This window comes from Orycteropus afer, unplaced genomic scaffold (assembly GCF_000298275.1).
Source record: "Orycteropus afer afer isolate SDZICR_OR568_19922 unplaced genomic scaffold, OryAfe1.0 scaffold00130, whole genome shotgun sequence".
Lineage (NCBI taxonomy): Eukaryota > Metazoa > Chordata > Mammalia > Tubulidentata > Orycteropodidae > Orycteropus > Orycteropus afer.
Window position 1 is genome coordinate 3,200,523 of NW_006921717.1, and position 20,440 is coordinate 3,220,962.

Genomic DNA, 20,440 nt, shown 5'->3' on the forward strand with positions numbered 1-20,440 from the left:
CTTCCAACCTGAAGGGCTCATCTTCCAGCACTGTATAGGACACTGTTTCAGGGCTGTTCATAAAGTTTTCCAGTAATATATCAGACAACGTTTCACAGCTATTCATAAGGTTTTCACTGGCCAATTCTTTGAGAAGTGGATGGCCTCTTCCTGCTTCCGAGTCTGTCTTAGTCAGGAAGCTCCACTGAAACCTGTCCAACATGGGTGACCCTGCTTGTACTTGAAATACTGGTAGCACAGCCTCCAGCCCCACAGCAACACACACACCACCGCAGTGTGACAAACTAGCAGACAAGTGGTGGAATCGTCTAGTGCAGTTGTAACACCACAAGTGGGTGCTTTAACCAACAGAAATTTGTCTTCTCACAGTTGAAGAGGCTATAAGTTCTACTTCAATGCACCAGCTTTAGGAGAAGGCTTTCTCTCTCTGGGCTCCAGGGAAAGGGCCTTGTCATCTCAGCTTCTGCTCCACAGTCCTTGGTGATCTTCTCATGGCCTGTCTCTGCCCATTTGTCCTTCCAGCTTCTGTGCCTATACTGTTCCTTGTATAGCTCCTAAGTGATCAGTTTAAGACAACCCTACATCAATGCAACCCCATAACATAACAAAGACAACCCTGTTCCCAGATGGGCTTATACCCCACGTTTGTGTGCTGTTAACTCTGACTCATAGTGACCCTAGAAGACAGAGTTGATCTGCCCCAAGGGGTTTCCTAGGCTGTGTAAGACTTGGTAGTCTGCATCCATAAAGACTGACAGCCATGGAAGCCCTGTGGAGCAGTTCTACTCTGTTCTATGGGGTCACTATGAGTCAGAACCAACTTGATGGCAATGGGTTTTTGGTCATCTTTGCTGGGGCAGATCACCAGGTATTTCTCCTGAAATATCTGGTGGGTTCCAACAGCTGACTCTTCGTTTACAGCTAAGCGCTTAAAGATTGTGTCACCAGGGCTCCTTATCCACATGTCTAGCGGTTAGAACTTACAACACATAATTTTGGGGACACAGTTCAATCCATAATGCAGGGAAGCTGGACTCTGCTGACAACCGGTCAGCCTCCCAGGACAGGCTCGAGAAGCAGGGGGTTGTAGGGCAGGGACCCTGAGGAGAGGGGCATCCCCTCGGCTACATTTGGATAAAGGCGTGGAGAGGAGAAGGTGAGGTGACGGGGGGCACTAAGCATGGTAGCCCCTTCTCAATCTCATAGACCCCAGGCAGAGCTATAGTCATCTAGGGGCCCCTACTGGCCATCCCTCTTCTCTCGGAATCCCCAAAGCAGGGACCCTCATCCCAGCCTCTCCCAATCTCATGGGATTGTCACCACACTCAGACAACCTAGAGTGCAGGGTCAGAGCCCAATCACAAATGGGAAGAGTGAGTCCCACAGAGGGGGACGCAGCTTCCCGAGATGGCCCAGAGCCAGGGCAGGGCCAGGACTGAGGTGGGGCCACAAGGGACAGACCTTAGGTCCTCTGTCCCAACCTTGTACACTTTCTGCAGCCCAGACCACCTCATCAGGGCTCCTTCAGTCTTATGCAACACGATATGATCAAAGCTAAAATTTCATCTTCTGCCCAAACCTGCTCCATTTCCAGGACTCTCTGGTCTAGCAAGGGGCATCCCCATTCAAACAGACACTCAAACTCCAAAACTTGACCACTCCTCAAAGCCTCCCTTTCCCTTTTCCCAGCACCACCTATCTGTCACCACCCCTGTATCCTGATTCCTGAATAACTGGCATCTCTCTAAACAGTTCTGGTGGTGCAGTGGTTAAGGCATTCAGTTGCTAACCAAAGGTTGATGATTTGAAGCCACCAGCTGCTCCATGGGAGAAAGATGAGAGAGCTTGTTTCCGTAAAGATTTACAGCACTGGAAACCCTAAGGGATGGTTCTACTCTGCCCTGTAGGGTTGTCATGAGTCGGAATTGACTTGATGGCAGTGGGTGAGGTTTGGCTTACACCCCTGTGTCTCCCCACAGCTTCTGCCCTCATCCAAGCTGTCAGAACTCCTCCCTAGCTGTGTCCACCAGAGCTGCCATCAGCAACTCCAACTCACGGTGCTCCCCATGCGTCAGAGTAGAACTGGGCTTCACTGGGTTCCAATGGCTGATTTGGGAGAAGCAGATCACCGGGCCTGTCTTCCAAAGCATCTCTGGGTGGGTTTGAATCTTTAACCTGTCAATTAGCAGCCAACTGCGCTAACCATTTATACCCCTAGGGACACGGAGACATAAACCAAACCCACCACCGCTGACTCAATGCCAACTCACAGCATCCCTAGAGCATAGAATAATAACAACTCATGTTCACTAGGCTGTCACTCAATTTTCCTTGATTCATACTTCGTGTGCTCCACATTAAGGAGCTCTGGTGGCACAGTGCCTAAGGCATTTGGCTGTTAACCAGAAGGCTGGCAGTTCAAACCCACCAGCTACTCCGCAGATGGAAGACTGGACAATCTACTTCAGTAAAGATTTACACCTTGGAAATCCAAAGTGGGTTGCTATGAGTCGGAATCGATTTGAAGACAGTGAGTTTGTTTTTTTCTTTTTGCATGTGCCACGCTCCAATTTCTAACTGATGTTTGTTGCTGTTACCTCTCACTTGGAGTTGTGCCACATCAGGAAATGAAGGTTGGTCCCGAAGACTTTACTCCAGTTGTGTTACGAAGGTCGACTCTTCTTTGAGGAGGTAGCTCTTCCTCGGTCATATTCTGAGCACCTTCTGACCTTGGGAGCTCATCTTCCTGCGCTGCGTTGGACAGTGTTCCGTTGTGATCCATAAGGTTTTATTGGTTAATTTTTGGAAGTAGATCATCAGGCCTTTGTGTGTGTGTGTGTGATTTGGGTGAAAGTTTATAGAACAAATTCACTTTCCATACAGCAGCTCACATACACTTTGCCTCATGACATTGACTACAATTTACCCCGATGCAACAGCTCCCCTCCCACTTCCTCCCTATAGTTACCTCTTCCCTGTGTCCATCCCTCCATGCACTCCTGCCACCTGAGCTGTCTCCCTGTGCATAAGCAGCCCTTATTTCTCTCATGATTGCTCTCTCCAAGGAGTGTATCTACCTCAGGTAAATGTTCACCTCATATGCCTGTCTCTTGTTTGGCTGGAAGCTACAGGTGTGGGTTCAATTCAAGACCTGAAGGACAGCTAGGGACCATAGTCTCAGTGATTCCATCAGGCTCTATCAGACCAGTAAACCCGGTCCCTTTTTTTCAAATGATTTTGAGTTTTGTTCCACATCGTTCTCCCTCTCTATCCAGGATCTCCTACATAGATCCCCATCTGAGTGGTTGACAGTGGTAGCCAGGCACCATCTAGTTCTTCTGGTCTCATAGTCGTATAGGCTGAGGATCGCATGGTGTACCAGTCACTTGGACTAATTATTTCCATGAATCTTTGGTTTTCTTCATTCTTCTTTGCCCTGGAAAAGCAGAGACCCATCATTGCATCTAGATGGCTGCTTGCAAGCTTTTAAGTCACCCCAGGCCTCTCTTCCTAGTTTGCCTTAGTCTAGAAGCTCTGCTAAAGTCTGTCAGTCATGAGTGACCCTGCTGGTATATGAAGTACCACCATCACAGCAACACGCAGGCCAATACAATACAACAAACTGACGGATGGGTGGAAACCTCTAAAGAGATGGACTGACACAGTAACACACCCGTGGACTCAGACATGCCAGTGAGCATGAGGATGATTCAGGACTGGGCGATATGTCATCATTATACATGAAGTCACCATGAGTCAGTGCCTACTCACTGTCAGCTAACACAACAACATGCTGTTACTATAAGCTTTATGCATTTTTCCTTCCTTGATCTTCTGAGGTAGTTGCTATTACTCACATTTGACAGAGAAAGGAATTGAGGCATATTGTTGTTGTTGTTGTTGTTACATGCAGTCAATTCAGCTCCAACTCATAGCGACCCCATGTACAACGGAACAACACGATGACTGGTCCTGCACACCTCACGATCCTTGCTATACCTGAGCCCATCTATCTCATTGAGGGTCTTCCCCTTTTTCACTGACCACCTCCTTCAGCAGCATGAGACCCTTCTCCAGCGACTTCCAACAACATGATCAAAACGTGTGTGATGAAGTCTGGCCATTTTCACTTCCACGGAGCATTCTGGCTGAGGCATTGGAAGATTAAGCAACCAGCCCGAAGTCACACCCTTGCTCATGGTAGAGGCAGTTAGTCTAAACTCCAGAGGCCACCAGGATCTAGATGGGACTGGGGACTTGACCTCTTGAAGTTTTAACAACAGGACTTAAGCGACTGATGGGAGTTCATGGTGTCGTCCTGGAGTTCTTCACTCAGCTTTGCCGCTGACCCCCACTGATGCCTTGCACCGGTCCCTTCCCTTTTTCTTTCTCTTTTTTTTTTTTTGGCCTCTTTTTCCAATGAAAGGGTTAGAAATAACGATCCTTGATTCTGACAGTAGCCTGGGAGGAGGCGTTTGTGAATGAGACTTGGGAGGGGCCCTGCTGGTGACATCACAGAGGAGAGAGTTCCACGAGCATAGCTAGGCCTTCCGAGGAGCCTCAGCACTAGTTTGCATTGAACTCAGCTTGGGTGAGAAGGGAGATACAGGAAGGGGCCCAGGTCCTGAGCTCTCCTCATCCCTGGGTTCCCAGCATAGTCATGGAACAGCGTTCGGTGTCTGATCAGGCTCAGAATGAGGCAGACACCATTAACTTGGTTGTAGCCCCTGCCACCTGTTCATTACCCCTCCACCCCAGGCCAGGCCCTGGGGGGGCCCACCACCATCGCGAGTCCCAGCCCCATGATGAACACCACCACCGTGGGGAGGTCCGTGACTTCCACGATGATACACTCTCCCTTCAGTCCCACCATCGTGGTGAGGCCCACCATCATGGCAGAGCTCCTCACCGTGGTGGGGCCCATCAGGCTCACGTCAGAGGCCAGTCCCCTCACCTGAGTCCTTCCCGTGGCATTTTGCCCTTCCCCCCTTCCTCCGACGAAGACCAGTTCCTTCACCCTGATAGTGACTACGATGGCAGCAGGATTTGTTACTCTAGTGAATCCCACTCCTACGGTGGGTCCCACCACCACAGTGGGTCTCACCATCGCAGCGAGCCCCGCCGCTACAGTGGGTCCCGCCACCACGGTGAGTCTCACTACTATGGTGAGAACTTATCCCATTCCCCCCGTGGTAGATTCTACCTCCGTAGTAGGCTCCGTCTCCACCGTGAGGCCAGTCCTCAAGGTGAGGCCCGCTACGGCGAAACAAGCCACCAAGATGAACCTTTGTATTATGAAGACTCTGATGTCTCTACTGGTGTCCACCATGGTAAGTTCCAACACCGTGAAGGCTACCACCGTGGGGGACTTCATTTCCGTGACATCTACCGCCGTGGACAGCCACTCCACCAAAGTGACGAAGGGTCCTACCACAGTGGCTCTCGTCATCCCCAAGCTGAGCACCACATGGGGGAACACCACCATGGCGAGCGCCCCCACCGTGGTGAGCAACCCCAGCGCAGTGAGCATTTCTCCCACGATGGGTCCCACCACTCTGAGCAGCACCGTGGACAGTACCACCGTGGCGAGCAGCTCCAGGTTCTCCACCATGACATCGATCCCACCAATGAATTCCCCTCTGGGGAGCGTCCCCATGGTGGTGTCCTCCAGTTCTCTGCCCCGTACCCACCCTCCAGAGTGACCATTCCCTCCATCAACTCTGCAACAGCCCTGCACCGTGGTACATCACATACGGAGAGCTCAGGCCAAGCCATACCCCCACCTCACAGTGCAATCCCCTCCGTCAAAGACCATCCCCAGGCAACCTTCTCAGAAACGGAAAGCTGGTTCCAAGATGAGCACTTAAGGAAGCATAAAAGTGAGTCTTTGCCCAGCCCCCCCAATACCCTAAATCCAGGCCCCTCTTCACCACCGCATCTTTTATTCCTCGAGTTGCATGCCCCTCCAGGCTGTGAGTTATTTGCTTACTCAGCCACTGTTTTATTCCTTCCTCAGACAATTGTTGGTGTCGAATTTAGAATGTAGGTGTCTGGTGGGCCTGGACCTTGGCAGCCCAAAGTAGGATCTGATACAAGCCCTGCCCTCTAGGCGATCTAAGCTTGGGAGTGGTCACTTAAACTGCCAATCACAGGCCATCTAGTGATGGGGGCCTGTCCTCCTGCTCTTCAGAGAGTTTGCGGTGGTTCCTTTTATCTGTCTCTTTTCCCCCACTGAACTGTGAGCTTCTTGAGGACAAAGAGTGGGAACCAGTGACTGAATGAGGGCTTTGTACGTGAGGGCAGCGGGGGACCCTAACATTGAACTCCCAATCCCCCACGCTTGAGTCGCAGTAGGAGTTTAAGAAATGTGGCAACAGTCTCGTGACGGAGCAGCTGTGAGAACAGAGAGGGAGTGGGTGTCTAACGAATGGGGGCAGGGGAGGTAGGCAAGAGGTGGGGAGGTTTCAACAAGATCTTAAAGGGAGGACAGCCTCTCAAGAGAACGGCTGTGAGGAGGATTGGACTTTCCACACAGAGATGACAGTTCAAGCAAAATGGGGGATGGAGTGTGGGAGTATGATCCCTCAAGAACGGCTCAAGCAGACTGGCATCTGCCATGGGGGGATCAGGCCTCAGCAGGACCACAGAATTAGTACAGGGGCCCCTCAGTGAGTAGGAAAGGCAGGCAGGCAGGCAGACAAGCATGCGCCCTGATCCAGTACCCCAGAATCCTTGGGCAGGCAGGCAGGCAGGCAGACAAGCATGCGCCCTGATCCAGTACCCCAGAATCCTTGGGACCCTTGCCCCACCACCGGCAACAAACCTGAGTCACATCCCACAGCCGCCCGGATCCAACGCACTCACAAAAGACTGCACGAGGACCTGTGCCATTGGCTGTGGGAGAAGTTAAGCCACTTCATCCACTGGCTCCAGAAAAGGCTCAAGTACCTGACCGAGACCTTGGTCTTTGAGGCCTTCATCTTCCTCGTCATCAGCCTCAACACCCTCATGCTGGTGGTCCAGACGTTTGCCGAAGTGGAGACCCGGTGCGGTAAGAATCAGGGAGCAGGGAGCCCCTGGTCACATGGAGGAGGCCGTGCACGCTGTTAGAATGCCGTCTGTGGGCCTGACCAGCGCTGGGATATTTACATACTTTGCCTCACTTGTTCCTCACCCCTGGGAAGTAGTTGGCATGGTCCCCGTGAGACAGGAGGTTCCGCGTGGCATCTCAGAGGTCCAAAGGCCAGCCGCAGAGACCCGCTACGAGAGAATGCGCTGTTCAGGGCTATGGCCACTAGATGGCGCATCAGCTCTGAATATGCTGCTTTGGGCGGGAAAAGTACTCAGATTCGGTCTCTCCAGAAAAGCCAGGAGACCCTTAGTAGACCCTGCAGGAGGGAGACTGGATAGCCTAAGGTCTGGCCCCTAAAACCGTATGGAGCAGGGGGAAGGTAAGGACCTGCCACAGGGACATAAACTGAGGAGAGGATAATAATGGGTGACGTTTCTTGCACGCTGTCTCAGGCACTATTCAAAGGGCTATGTTAATTGCATCTAATGCTTACAACTCAGTGAGGCCCGACTGTTAATATACCATCTTACAGGCAAGGAAACAGGCATACAGTCATGTCAGTCAGAGCCTAGGTGTTGGACTGGATCAGGTCCCAGTGGGGAGGGGGAGGGCGACGGGCTAGGGGTGCTGGCGACGGCCCTGAGGGACCCCTGGTATCCCTTCAGAGTGGTACTTCATGGCTATGGACTCAGTCTTCCTCTGCATTTACATGGTGGAAGCCGCACTCAGGATCATGGCCCTGGGCTTCCAGTATTTTTTTGACTCTTGGAACAATCTAGGTGGGTGAGAGTGGGGCCAGTGTGTGTCTGTGTGTGCAGTGGGAGCCGCTCAACTGCCTGAGGGGGGCCGAGGACCCAGAGGGGCAGGAATAGGGGTGTCGGCATTGGGAGGGCTGGGGGTCCGGCTGAGGGCCAATCAGACAGCCGTGTGCCCTCAGACTTCTTCATCATGGTCATGGCTGTGCTTGACTTCCTGCTGGGGCAGTTCAACTCCTCTTCCCACTTCGTCTACAACCAAAGCATCTTCCGGATCCTAAAGGTCCTGAAGAGTCTGCGGGCCCTTAGGGCCATCCAAGTCCTGAGGAGGTTCAGGTCTGCGTGGCCACGGCTGCCCGTCCTGGTGGGAGGACTCCGAAGGAGGAGGTGACAGAGGCCTGGCTCCCAGGGAACCCAGTTTGGCCTGGTCAAGGGACAGGGCAGGGGAGAAGACAGGCCCCAGCCCTCTGCTGGGAGCAGCCCCTTCATTTTCCAAGGAGGGACCAGCACTTACCAAGTCAATAAACCAGGGACCTCCTGCCTTCAGGGCCTTCAGGGCCAGCTCTGACTGCAGGCACAGGCTAGCCGCCTGGCTGAGTCAGCCTCCCTCTCTACCTCTGCCTACAGTATCCTGAGCAGCCTCCAGGAAGTGACGGGGACCCTGGCCCGGTCCCTGCCGTCCATCGCGGCCATCCTTATTCTCATGTTTACCTGTCTCTGTATCCTGTGTCCTGGGGGCTGGTGCTGGAAGGATGGACCACCAGGGGGGTGCTGTGGCAGGTGGTGGGGAGAGGATCGCGTGAGCCTGGTTTGGCCCTGAACAGCCAGTCCTCTTCTCTGTGGTGTTCCGGGCCCTGTTCCGCCACTCGGACCCCATCCGCTTCCGGAATATGTTCACCACCACCTTCACACTCTTCACCATGCTCACCTTGGACGACTGGTCCCTCATTTACCTAGACAGCAGAGCTGAGGGTGGGGCAGGCCCCAGGCTGGGTGGGAGGGCAGGGCCTGACCATTCAAGGGTGGGTGGGCACAACTTGAGGGCTGTTCCATCATCCGTCAGTGGGTTTTTTGATACCTGCTGGCGAGGCAGGCTGGGAGCTCACGGGGTGAAACCACCTCTCTCTCCCAGGGGCCTGGTACATCATTCCCATACTTATGATTTACATCATCATCCAATACTTCATCTTCCTCAAGTGAGAGCCTTCCCCACTCTGTGCGCAGCTTGACTTCTCCTCTCCCACCCCAGGCAAACCCCAGCGCTCCCATGGGGAGGAGGGTGGGGCAAGGCCTCTCCTAGGCCCCCTCTTTGACAGCTCCCCCTGTGCCCAGCTTGGTGATCGCTGTCCTGGTGGATAACTTCCAGATGGCCCTGCTCAAAGATCTGGAGAAAGTGAAGCTGGAGGTTCGGGGTTGGGGGACATGGAGGAGTGCGGGGAGACGCGGGGACAGGAGCACCGGGGCTGGGCCCTGCTGGTCAGCCCGTTGTGCCCAAGGAAAGGAGTGACCAGGCTCCGGGATGGGCGGGCATGGGAACTGGGCACGACAAAGCCTCTTCTTCCTAGAGAGCCGCCCAGACCCAGGAGAAGCTGCTGGAGGACTCGCTGACACATATCAGCCAATCAGGTGTGGCACCCTGCCCCGCCATCCTGGCCCTACCTCACTAGGACCTCCATCTCCCCCCCCCACTCCTTCCACAGCTGGATGCAGGATTCCAGCCTCAGTGTTGTTGTTGTTATGTGCCGTCGAGTCGCCCCGACTCATAGTGACCCCTCCTTGGGTTTCCGAGGCAGTATCACTACGGAAGTAGGATTGCCCAACCTTCCTTCCGAGGAGTGGCTGGTGGGTTTGAACCGCCAGCCTTCTGGTTAGCAGTCAAGTGCTTTAGCCACTATGCTACCAGAGCTCCTCAGTGTTAGCACTTTAGAATCTGAGACTCAGAGAGCTTTTAGTGGTTAGGATGATGGTCCAAAGGGCTCTCGGGTGATTCTCAGAAAGCCAAGGAAACTGATGATGGATTCTTGAGCAACCTTTTTGCAAAACATCTGATTAGCTAAACTCTGGTCACTGAACACTTATTTCTGTCAGTAGTTTATAGCGATTGGCCTTACCTGGGAAGGTTTCAACCACCGTGGATGGTTTTGTCCATGTGTTAAACACTCTTGTCCAGATTTATTTGACACGGGTTGAAGTCTACGGAAATGATGTTTCCTGTACGTGTATTGGTTCCTCAGAACTTTAGAATCTGAGCTCCAGAATCACACCTTTGTGGTCAGCAATGGTCCTCTGGGGTCACCTGGTCCCTCACTGATACTCTCCATCATGGACACTCAGTCCATGGCTTAAGCAAAAATCGGTTATCTATTGACTCACATTACTTGGTGAGTGCAGGGTGCGCTTGGGCCTTCAGGAATGGCTGGATCCAGGACTCAAATGAAGCTAAAGGGGCTTAGTCTCCCTCCATGTTTCTCCTCTGTAACTCTGGTTTTGTTCCCTGGGCACCTTTTCCCTTGTGGTGGCCACCTGCAACTCCAGTCCCATATCCTCAGTTTATCCATACCTAGGAGTCCCCAGAAGGCTGATGGTTCAAACCCAACAGCCACTCCACATAAGGAAAATGGGGAAATCTATTTCCTTAAAGATTTACTGCCCTGGAAACCCGATAAGGATCTCTATGAGTCAGAATCAACTAGATGGCAGTGAATTTTTTCTGAGGTCCTCTGGTGGTGCAATGCCTAAGGCATTTGATTGCTAACTAGAAGGCTGATGGTTCAAACTCAACAGCTGCCCCACAAGGAAAATGGGGCAATCTACTTCCATAAAGATTTACAGCCTTGGAAACCCAATGCCAGTCGCTTTGAGTTGGAATTGACTTGATGGCAGTTAGTTTGGTTTTTGGTTTGGTTTTAGAAGTCCCCGAGTGGTATGAACAGTGAAGCGCTCAACTGCTAACCAAAAGGTGGGAAGTTCAAATCCCCTAGAAGGACCTTGAAAGAAAGGCCTAGGGATCTGCTTGCAAAGATCACAGCCATTACAAGCCCCACGGAGCGCAGCTCTACCCTGACACACAGGGGTTGCCATGAGTTGGAATGAACTCAATGGCATCTGGTGTTAGCACCACAAGTTCCAGAAAGGAGTCTCCTTGACTCTGAACTACGCGTCCGTTTCTGAGCCAAACACTGTAGCCAGGATAGGTTGTTCTGATTGGGCAGGCCTAAGTCACATGTCCTTGAATCTAGGGGTGGGGTCTACCTCAGCTAAACACGGAGGGGTAATTCCTCAGGGAAACTGGGATATTTTACCAGAAGAAGGAATGGGTACTGGACAGGAAAGAAGCAAACAAAACTGCTCTGCACTGTATTTCCAGAGAGCAGTTTATCTGGGGGCATCCTGGACACCAACTCTTTAAGCCCCTCTCTGAATATCTCCATGACTACAGTCTCCATGACAACAGGGGGTTTCTTCTTGGCCCTTCACCCCCTCTCTGAATCCAGGCATCATCTTGACTCCTGTCCTTCTTTCCCTTTATCCAGAGCCTGAAAAGAAGACTAGTGACGAGATTGTGAAGAATCAATTCATCCAGAAGAAATTTGGGACCATGACCAAGAAGTGAGGAGATGCTAAGGGGGTGCTCGAGTCTGTGGGGAGAGGTCTGGGGGCCTGATCCAGGCTGAGAAGGGGAAGGACATTCTCTGCCAGTCTGGAAAGGGGATGGGATGAGGAGACCATGGTAGCTCTGCACATCCAGGACCTATCATCATAGTGACTCCCACCTGCAGTGACTACAAGGGCCAAGGCCAAGGGCCGCTGCTAGGAAGAGGTCCTGGAGGAAGAGTGAATCTACTCATCTCTTTTCTCAAGAAGCACTCTTGACCCTTGCTTTGGGCCAGGCCCTGAGAGGACTCCAAGGACCCAGAGAAACTCAGTCCCTGCCCAGAAAGGCCCCACCTTTAACCACGTGTGCTGGGCCAAGGAGAGTGGGTAGACACCAGCCAGTTGAAGAATGAGGAAGGTTGTGGGTGGAGGCCTAGAGGCCAGATGGTCACACCCTGATTCCTGAGACATGTGGCCAGTTGGGCCAGGAGATCTGGGGACTTGCAGCCATGCTCATGACTGGGGAACCTTCTGCTCGCTGGCTCTCAGGGCAGGCTCTGCAGAGACCCTTCTTCCTGAAGGCTGGCTCCCACCTCATCTTGTGTGGACTGGCTCTGGACAGCAGACAAGGCCGAACTACTTACATCCCATCACCCACAGGGCTGAGGCTAAGCCCCTGGCCAGACATACATGTCTATGCCAACCACCCTAGTATCATTGCAACCACTACCACCCCTGCCTATCCCTTGTTTTATCCATACTATGTCCTAAGCATAAGGAGCTCTGGTGGCACAGTGGGTAAGGCATTTAGCTGCTAACCAGAAAGTTGGCAGTTCAAACCCACCAGCTGCTTCCATAAAGATTTACAGCCTTGGAAACCCAGTGGGGGTCACTGTGAGTTGGAATTGACTCGGTGACAGTGGGTTCTTGGCTTGGTGTCCCAAGTATAGCACACAATTCTTTACTTCCACACTCCCACTGTTCTCTCTGCCAGCAGTGTTCTCTGGCTGGTGATGCTAGGCTCACGTGATCTAGACTTTGGTGAGCTGAGTTCCAATCTTGGCTCAGCTAGCTATGGCTGGCTGAGGACTTGGTTGCCTCACCTCTGGGTTCCCTCTTCTGGCCGTCTTCCATCCTCCTTGGCCATGGCCCTAGTCTGGGACTTCGACATCTCTGCCGTACTTTCCTTGGTGACTTCTTGGCCTCCGGTATCTTCCTCACTGGTCCATCACTGCTGGGAATGTCGTTGTTAGGTGCTGTCGAGTCAGTTCCAACCCACAGCGGCCCCGTGTACAACAGAAGAAAACACTGCCCGGTCTTGTACGGTCTTTGTAATTGTTGCTGTTTGAGCTCATTCTTGTGGGCATTGTGTCAGCCCGTCTTGTGGTGGGTCTTCCTTTTGTTTGCTGACCCTCTTCTTTACCAGGTGTGATGTCCTTCTCCATACTTTGGAAAGCATGTCCCAAGAATGGGAGACTAAGTCTCTGCATCCTTGCTTCTGAAGAACACTCTGGCTGTTCTTCCAAGACAGAGTGGTTCATTCTCCCGGCTGTCCATGGTATACGCAGCATTCCCCGCCAACACCGTAATTTAAAGGCATTCATTCTTCTTTGGTCTTCCTTATACATTATCCAGCTTTTGCATGCATATGAGGCGATTGAAAAGACCATGGCTTGGGTCAGGTGCACCTTGGTCCTCAAAGTACTTTTATTTTTCTTTCTTTCTTTCTTTTTTTAAACACTTTAAAGTAGTCTTTTGCAACGGATTTCACCAATGCAGTGTGTCATTTGATGTCTTGACTGCTGCTTCTATGGGCATTAACTGTGGATCCAAGTAAAATGAAATCTGTGACAACTTCTATCTTTTCTCCGTTTATCGTAATGTTGCTCATTGGTCCAATTGTGAGGACTTTTGTTTTCTTTATGTTGAGGTGTAATCCATACTGAAGGCTGTCCTCTTTGACCTCTGTCAGTAAGGGCTTCAAGTCCTCGTAGCTTTGAGCAAGCCAGATGGATGAATGAATGAATAGGTAGATGGTTGAGTGGATGGACGGGTGTTTAGGTGGATGACAACACAGCATGGCCCCCTCACTTCTGAGAAGCTGGCTCTCACTGCTCCCTTGGCTTCAGTAATTGACTAGAATGACTCCAAACTTAAGAAAGTGCTCTACTAATGACTTCAGCTTTATTTATAGTAAAAAGGATACAAAGGAAGAGATGTATAGGATGGAGTTTGGAAGGGTTCCCAACATGGAGCTTCCACATCCCAAAGTTGACACTACCCTCCCACACACATCGATGTCTTTCACCAAACAGGAAGCCCTTGGAGCCTCCGTGTCCACATAGTTCATTGAAGGCCTCATCCCACAAGCATGATTGATTGAATTGTGCTCCCCTCCTTGTTGTTGTTGATTCCTCAGCTCAGGGAGACCCCACGTGTGCCCAAAGGGTTCCCTTTCTGAAACAGATCACCAGGCCTGTCTTCTGAGGAGTCTCTGGGTGGGTTCAAACCACCAACCCTTCAGCCAGTAGTGGAACATTTAACCATTTGTGCTACCCGGGGACTCCTGAGATCCACTGAAGTTCCTGCTCGATGGGCTTCCTGGCCTGACCAGCTCCCACCTGAAAGACCTCATCAGCACAAACCCTCAGGTGTGATCTGGGGGTGTCATTCAAGACATTTCCATTACTGGAGACATCCTGAGGTTTTGAATGGTGTGTCCCAGGAATCAAGAACACAGATGACATTCTTTGGGTCCACGGACATTCTGTTCCTCATACCCTGCTGGGTGGCTCAACTCAGCCCTGGCCTGTGTCCCTCCCGCCCCCAGGCAGAGGGACCTGTTGTGCCACTACCTGCAGCTGGTGGCTGGCGTGGAGCACCATCAACAGAAGTTCAGATCCCAGGCATGTGTCATCGACGAGATTGTGGACACCACCTTTGAGGTGAACGAGGCAGGACCAGAGGGGAGGGGGCAGAGGCGGGGGGAGGACCCTGAGGGTCAGGCAGGGGATTCGCGTGATCTGGAAGGCAGAAGGGGAGCTCTTCATTCACCCCTCCTGACCCCAATCCCGCAGGCTGGAGAAGAGGACTTCAGGAAGTGACCTGCACGGAGGGTCTTGCCTCCCGCAAGCTGCCTGTTCTCCCTCCTCTCTTGACCTGGGCACCATCCCCAGTATCCTGTGCCCACAGCTGGGGGTGGCGATGGGTCAGGACAAGTCCCAGAATTTGCTGGACTCTGGAATGATCCTCCGGGCCCTGTAGGGCAAGGGCCCCAACAAAGTTTTAAAAACCCAGATGGCCCCCTGTCCTCACTGGCTGGGCCAAAGCCCAAGACAGAGGAACGTGCGTGTGTGCACGTGTGTGCGCAGGGGTATGTGTGCATGTATGTGTGTGTGTGTGTTGCGTGTGGAAGAAGCTCTTCTTGGATCCCCTCCAGCCCCACCAGATGTCTGCAGAAATTGGCCAGGTCCAGGGGCTGGTTGTGCTGGTGGGGACACAGCAGCCGGCCCAGGACTCAGGAGAAAAAGAAGGGGCTCGGAAGGAAGGTTGGGCAATCCTACTTCCGTAGTGATACTGCCTCGGAAACCCAAGGAGGGGTCGCTATGAGTCGGGGCCGACTCGACGGCACATAACAACAACAACAACATATTAGCCCAGGGTTTGGGGGGGGGTACAGTGAGCCCCAGGAACAGGGACTGAGGGCCCAGCGACCTGGACTCGCCAGGCCTTAGCATCCAGGATAAGGTGCCAACCCAATGGGATATCACAAGGTCGGAGTGAGAGGTCATTGCCACTGCCACACCCTGCCTGGGTTAGATGGGAGAGCTTCAACCAACAGGATGAGGCTGGAGGATGGGCAGGTCCTCTGGCTCCTGTGGGGGAGGGGCAGGAGTGTGGCATCCAGAATGGCTGAGTCCTTCTCAAGAGAGAAAGCTGCTCCCTGTCCTGCCTGGTCTAGCCTGTAAGTGGGTCCCTTATCTCGGCCTGACCTGGGTAGGGTGCCCAGAGCCCTGTCCCCAACAGCCAGGGTGGCAACGGGGGGTGCCCTGAGCCCTTTTCCCAGAGCCGGGGTGGCAGAGGGATGCCCAGAGCCCTGCCCACATGGCTGAAGTCGTGGCACGACACTGCCCATCTTCCTTCATGTGACAACTACTGACCACAGTCCCCGAATGCCTGGGCCACTGTGGGGCACTGGATACCTAGCACAGAGTCCTGCTGAAGTCCAGCTCTGGCCCTGGGGGCTCCCCATCCAGGGGCGCGATCTTCCACTGCCTCAGACACTCATCTCCCGTCCAGTTGAGGGGAGCCCAGGGTGCAGTGCAGGCTGGAGGCAGGGATGGGACTCAGGGTGGGGGCACAGACAGCTTTGTCAGCCCCCTCGTGCTCACCCCAAGCCCCTCCTTGGCCCAGGTGGCAGTGATGTGTCCACCTCAGCAGGAGCAGAGCACATCCTTCCCCAGCCTGGTGAGGGCGCTAGTTGGCCCAGAACCCCAGAAGCCACTATGCCAAGGAAACGTCATTAGGCTCTGGGCACAGATTTGGGGGACAGGGAGGCCACCTGGCAGACACTCTGGTCTCACCTTGCCTCCCCACCTCACGCATTCAACAAGCATTTTCTGGTGACCCGTGGTGGTCCTCCCAAGCTTGACGAGCTTAACCAGGAGTGGGGTTAGAGACAGTCCCCCTGCACCCCCAAAATCCTATCAAGTTCAGCCTCAGCTCCTCAGACTGCACATGAGAGCTGGGGACTCTGCTCCACCCCCCGTACCCTATCCCTACCCCAGTGTGGCCTCTGAGGGCAGAGGGCTGGGACCTGGGGGCTTGCACCCCGGAGTTGAGGTTGTTCTTCATTAGGTCCCGGCTTATGCAGGGGACTGGGCAGGCCCAAGGGAGGGAGGGCAGTGGCGGCCATCGGGGCACCCTCCCTGGACGCTGCAGTTCTGCCTGTCTGGGCCTGTTGTGCCAACACCCAGCGCTCCCCAGGGATCCAGTTAGTGCCCGCCCTGCCCCATGTGTGGGTGTGCAAGTGGGGCTGAGGGACACCTAGGTGTTGGCACCTGAGTCTCTGGGTGTGTATTTGGGGGTATGTGTACATGTCCGGGGCGATGTGGACTTTTGTGTCTGGGTCTGCGCTTCTGGGTCGCTAGGTTGTGGTGTTGGTGTTTTTCTGGATGGGTGTGTGTTTTGGAGCACCTGAGGGTATCTGAATTTGTGTTGGGGGGTTGCGTGTCTGGTGTGGTAAGCAGTTCTGTGTGCGTGTAATAAGTAAGAATTGCAACCACAAACACGACTTGCAAATACTGCCACAAATCTATTTGCTTTAAACGACATTAAGTTGACCGTCCCCCTATCCCTCCTCTGACTGAACCTGGGTCCCTCCGAGAGCCCCTTTTTGGGCCGCATGCTGGTTAAAGGAATCTTCATAGGCTGGGAGCTCAGTGTCCTGAGTCCCACTCAGCTGAGCTCATCAGGTGCCAACCAGTTTCCTCTTGGGTGTTAAGAGAGCACAGGGCATGCCCCTGTCCAAGCAAACACAACCCTGGACTCCCAGCCCTGGCAGTCTCTGGAGGTGTTTGAGGGCCTGAACAGCATTTCAGCCCTGCCTGGGCTGGGCCAGCGGCAGCTCAGTTGGGGTGCTGTGGCGCTGCCAGTGCCGGGTTTGGGGAGCTGGCAGGAGTGAGGATGGGCGTGGGTGTGAAGCATTCAGGAGAGACCAGTGCTGGAAGCAGTGTTAGCACTTTATTGGGACGCATCCTCCACCGTGCGCCACCCAGTCCCTCCCCAGCAGTGCTGTGGCCCACAGGCAGCCACAGGCCTAGTCCTGGGGCACACAGTTGTTCTTCAAAAGCTGGGAGGTGTTCCTCCAGGGAACCACCAGGACCTCAAAGTCACAGTGCAGCTTCTGCAGAGAGAGCACGCAGGAGGGGGTGAGTGTGGCCCCACAGGCTGCCACCTCCCAACAGCCTGTGATGCGGGGCAGTCACCGCCCAAGAGGCGCAGGTCAGAGGGCTAGGGCCAGACCTACTTCTTGTCTACCTCCCAGTGCGCTCTGGTGAGGCTGCAGTCTCCTCACCCTGAACCCCACCCTGACCCAGGGCACTAAGTCACCCAGAAAGCCCAACAGGTCCAGCCAGACACGCTTGGGGCCTTGGGTGGGCCTCCAGGGCTGGGGGGGGGGAGGGCTGTTACCTCCTGCTGGGCACCGGTGGCCAGGGGGCAGACGGTGAGGTCCACGCTGTGATCTCCAGTCACTGCGTTCTTGCGACAAGCTGTACTCCCCATCTCCACTGTCAGGTAGTACTTGATGCCAGCCACCAGCTGGGGAGGGGACGGGCCAGTCAGGGCTGCCCCGAGACAAGCCCCAACCCACGTCCTCCCATCCACCCAGGGCACAGCCCACCTCCCTGGGGAGTTGGTGGGGTGCATGGGCTCAGAAGATCCCCCAGGTCCCTGGCTGAAGTGCCAGCAGCCAGAAACCCAAAAGCACCAGGGACTCTGAGACCAAGTGCACACATGCCCTTCCTGAGCCCTGGGCAGGCTACAAACAGGCCCAATTGTTCCCATCCCCCATCCCCTCCATGTCCCTCGTCACCCCCATCTCCCTCGCCCCCTCCATGTGCCCAGTCCATTCCGGGGGAGGGGGGACTACAAACATGCCACAAGTGAGGGAACAAGAGTAGGTTAAATACTGGTTGAGTCCTGTATTTGAAATTTAGGTATTTTGTTCAAGAGTTTGGGGCATCTGTTTTTTAAAAATCGCCCTCCAGCGCCGAGTCCTCCGCTCCCCCGGGGGCCGCTCTAGCCCGCTCCGGCGGCTCGCGCCCCGGCCCCGCCGCCCTGCGCCCTCCGGCCCGGCGCACCTGACTCTGCGCTTTGAGGACGTGCGTGTCGCGGAAGTAGTAGAGGCTGTTGCTGCCCATGTTGTAGGTGGCCACGGCCGCCTGCGTCGCCTTCTGCACCTGCGGGTCGCTGGGCGACAGATCCTGGCGCTCCCCGACCCTGCGCTCCCCAGGCCGGGCGCGGGCGTCGCCGGGCAGCGACAGCAGGAAGAGAGCGGCCAGGGCCAGGCCCAGCGCCACCGCACGGCTGGTTCGCTCCATGCTCGCCTGCCGAGGCCGAGATCGGGCGGCTTTTACGCGCCACGCGGCCCCGCCCCGCCGCCCACCTGCCGCCTCGGCCGCGAGGCGGCGCCCCGAGGGCCTGGTGCAGGGCGGGGGACGGAGGGCGGCCGACGGGCCTGCGGGGCCTATTGTGCGAGGTGAGGGAGAGGACAGTGACAGCCCCTAGGACAGGGGAGGTTCCCAGGATGACCCAGGGGGCCACCAACAGCTGTGGTTACTGCGCCACCAGCTGTATGACCTAGGACACTAGCTGTGTGACCTAGGGCAAGTTACTTAACCTCTCGCTGCCTTAGCTTCCTCATCTCTGTAATGGGTTGTTGTGAGGATTTGATGAACTAATATATATATAAAGTGCCTTTAGAAGAGTCCTGGTTCCGGGTGAGTGGCATGTTATTGTTGTTATGTGCCATCGAGTCGGACCTGACTCACAGCGACCCCTCCTTGGGTTGCCTAGGCTGTATCACTACGGAAGTAGATTGCCCAACCTTCCTTCCGAGGAGTGGCTGGTGGGTTTGAACCGCCAGCCTTCTGGTTAGCAGTCAATGCCTTAGGCACTATGCTACCAGGTAAATGGAAGCCATTACTACACTGACCCAACCCACTGCTACAGAGTCAATTCATACTCACAGCGTCCCCACAGGACAGAGTGGAACTGCCCCACAGGGTCTCCAAGGCTGTCAGTCTTTTTTTTTTTTTTCCAAAATTCTTTTTTTTTTTTTTAATTGTGCTTTAGGTGCAAATTTACAGAGCAGAATTTGTTTTACATTCAACATTTCGTGTACATTTGGTTTCACTCCCCAATCACCATTCCCAACCCTAACCCACTCTCTTCCCCAGTACCCACCCCCCCGCCCTCATAGTTCTGCACTCCTGTGTGTCCTACATTTCCTCCGTGTAAATGTTGCCCCTCTGGTGACCTGTGGTCGATTGCTCCAAGGGATGCATCTCCATAGAGTATGTGGCTGCATCACCTGGGTTGAGTGGTCTGTGTGTACATCTTGTTTACTATTGAGCTGAGAGCCAGCCCCTGGGAGTGAGCTTTATTCCAGGCCCAGAATGTATCCCAGGACCATAGTATTAGGGGTACCACCAAACTCCATCTGACCAGTAATTCTAGTCATTATTGTGTTTTTGGATTTTGTTTCACATTTTTCCTCCCATTTGATCTCCACAAAGGATCTCCACATTTGATCCTTTCCTGAGTGGTTGACATTGGTAGCCAGACACCATCTAGCTCTCTGGTCTCAAGGGCATTGTGTCCTAGGGCTGATTGCTTCCAAATGCCCTTGTTTTTTTGCACACTTCTTTGTTTCTGACAATAGAGGACCATTAGCTGCATCTTAGATGGCCGCTTGAAAGCTTTTAAGACCCCAGTCACTATTCACCAATGTAGGTTGTGGAACAAGATTTTTATGTATTTTGTTGTGCCAACTAAAGTCAGGTGTTCCCCATCACTATGGTTCTGAGTCAGTAGATCCGTTGGATCTCTCTCCCACAGTGTCTGTCTGTCTGTGAGGGATTGCTCTGTCTGTCTTCTGTTGTTTCTGTAAGGATTGCAGGTAATTTGTATCACCGGTATCTGTGCAAGATTAACCTCACCAAGGCTGTCAGTCTTCACAGAACCAAAGCCCAAACCAAACCCACTGCCATGATTCAATCCTGACTCACAGCGCCCCTAGAGGACAGAGTGGAACTGCCCCGTAGCGTTTCCAAGGCTGTCATCTTTACAAAAGCAAAGCCCAAAAACCAAACCCACTGCGGTGCAGTCCATTCCTACTCACAGCGCCCCTAGAGGACAGAGTGGAACTGCCACAAAGGGTTTTCAAGGATGCCAATCTGGTAGCATAGTGGCTAAGACACTTGCCTGCTAACCAGATGGCTGGCGGTTCAAACCC

At 53.8% G+C, this 20,440-nt stretch overlaps 2 protein-coding genes across 2 annotated transcripts; one reads left to right on the forward strand and one right to left on the reverse strand.

Annotated features, from left to right (window-relative positions):
• The first annotated feature begins 5,654 nt into the window (after positions 1 to 5,654).
• CATSPER1 (cation channel sperm associated 1) lies at positions 5,655 to 14,525 on the forward strand. The gene is made up of 13 exons (XM_007944957.1): positions 5,655 to 5,682; positions 5,811 to 5,879; positions 6,842 to 7,051; positions 7,738 to 7,851; positions 8,010 to 8,163; positions 8,455 to 8,546; positions 8,656 to 8,799; positions 8,960 to 9,023; positions 9,160 to 9,232; positions 9,393 to 9,453; positions 11,361 to 11,436; positions 14,252 to 14,366; positions 14,499 to 14,525. Exons 1-13 carry the CDS (start codon positions 5,655 to 5,657, stop codon positions 14,523 to 14,525), a joined length of 1,227 nt encoding a protein of 408 aa, XP_007943148.1.
• Positions 14,526 to 17,239: 2,714 nt separating this feature from the next.
• On the reverse strand, positions 17,240 to 18,524 carry CST6 (cystatin E/M). Its single transcript, XM_007944958.1, has 3 exons — positions 18,285 to 18,524; positions 17,614 to 17,742; positions 17,240 to 17,326 (listed from the first exon to the last, which is right to left on the reverse strand). Exons 1-3 carry the CDS (start codon positions 18,522 to 18,524, stop codon positions 17,240 to 17,242), a joined length of 456 nt encoding a protein of 151 aa, XP_007943149.1.
• Between the last annotated feature and the right edge of the window lie 1,916 nt (positions 18,525 to 20,440).

Bases quoted from the DNA above. Each gene is read 5' to 3' on its own strand.
- CATSPER1 (XM_007944957.1), top strand. From the start codon at position 5,655: ATGGTGGTGTCCTCCAGTTCTCTGCCCC. The intron at 5,683-5,810 runs GTACCCACCCTC...CCTCCGTCAAAG, and splicing joins GTCCTCCAGTTCTCTGCCCC to ACCATCCCCAGGCAACCTTC. The intron at 9,024-9,159 runs GTGAGAGCCTTC...CCCTGTGCCCAG, and splicing joins CAATACTTCATCTTCCTCAA to CTTGGTGATCGCTGTCCTGG.
- CST6 (XM_007944958.1), bottom strand. From the start codon at position 18,524: ATGGAGCGAACCAGCCGTGCGGTGGCGCTGGGCCTGGCCCTGGCCGCT. The intron at 17,743-18,284 runs GTGCGCCGGGCC...TCCCCTCCCCAG, and splicing joins TCCTCAAAGCGCAGAGTCAG to CTGGTGGCTGGCATCAAGTA. The intron at 17,327-17,613 runs GTAACAGCCCTC...CTCTCTCTGCAG, and splicing joins CCACCGGTGCCCAGCAGGAG to AAGCTGCACTGTGACTTTGA.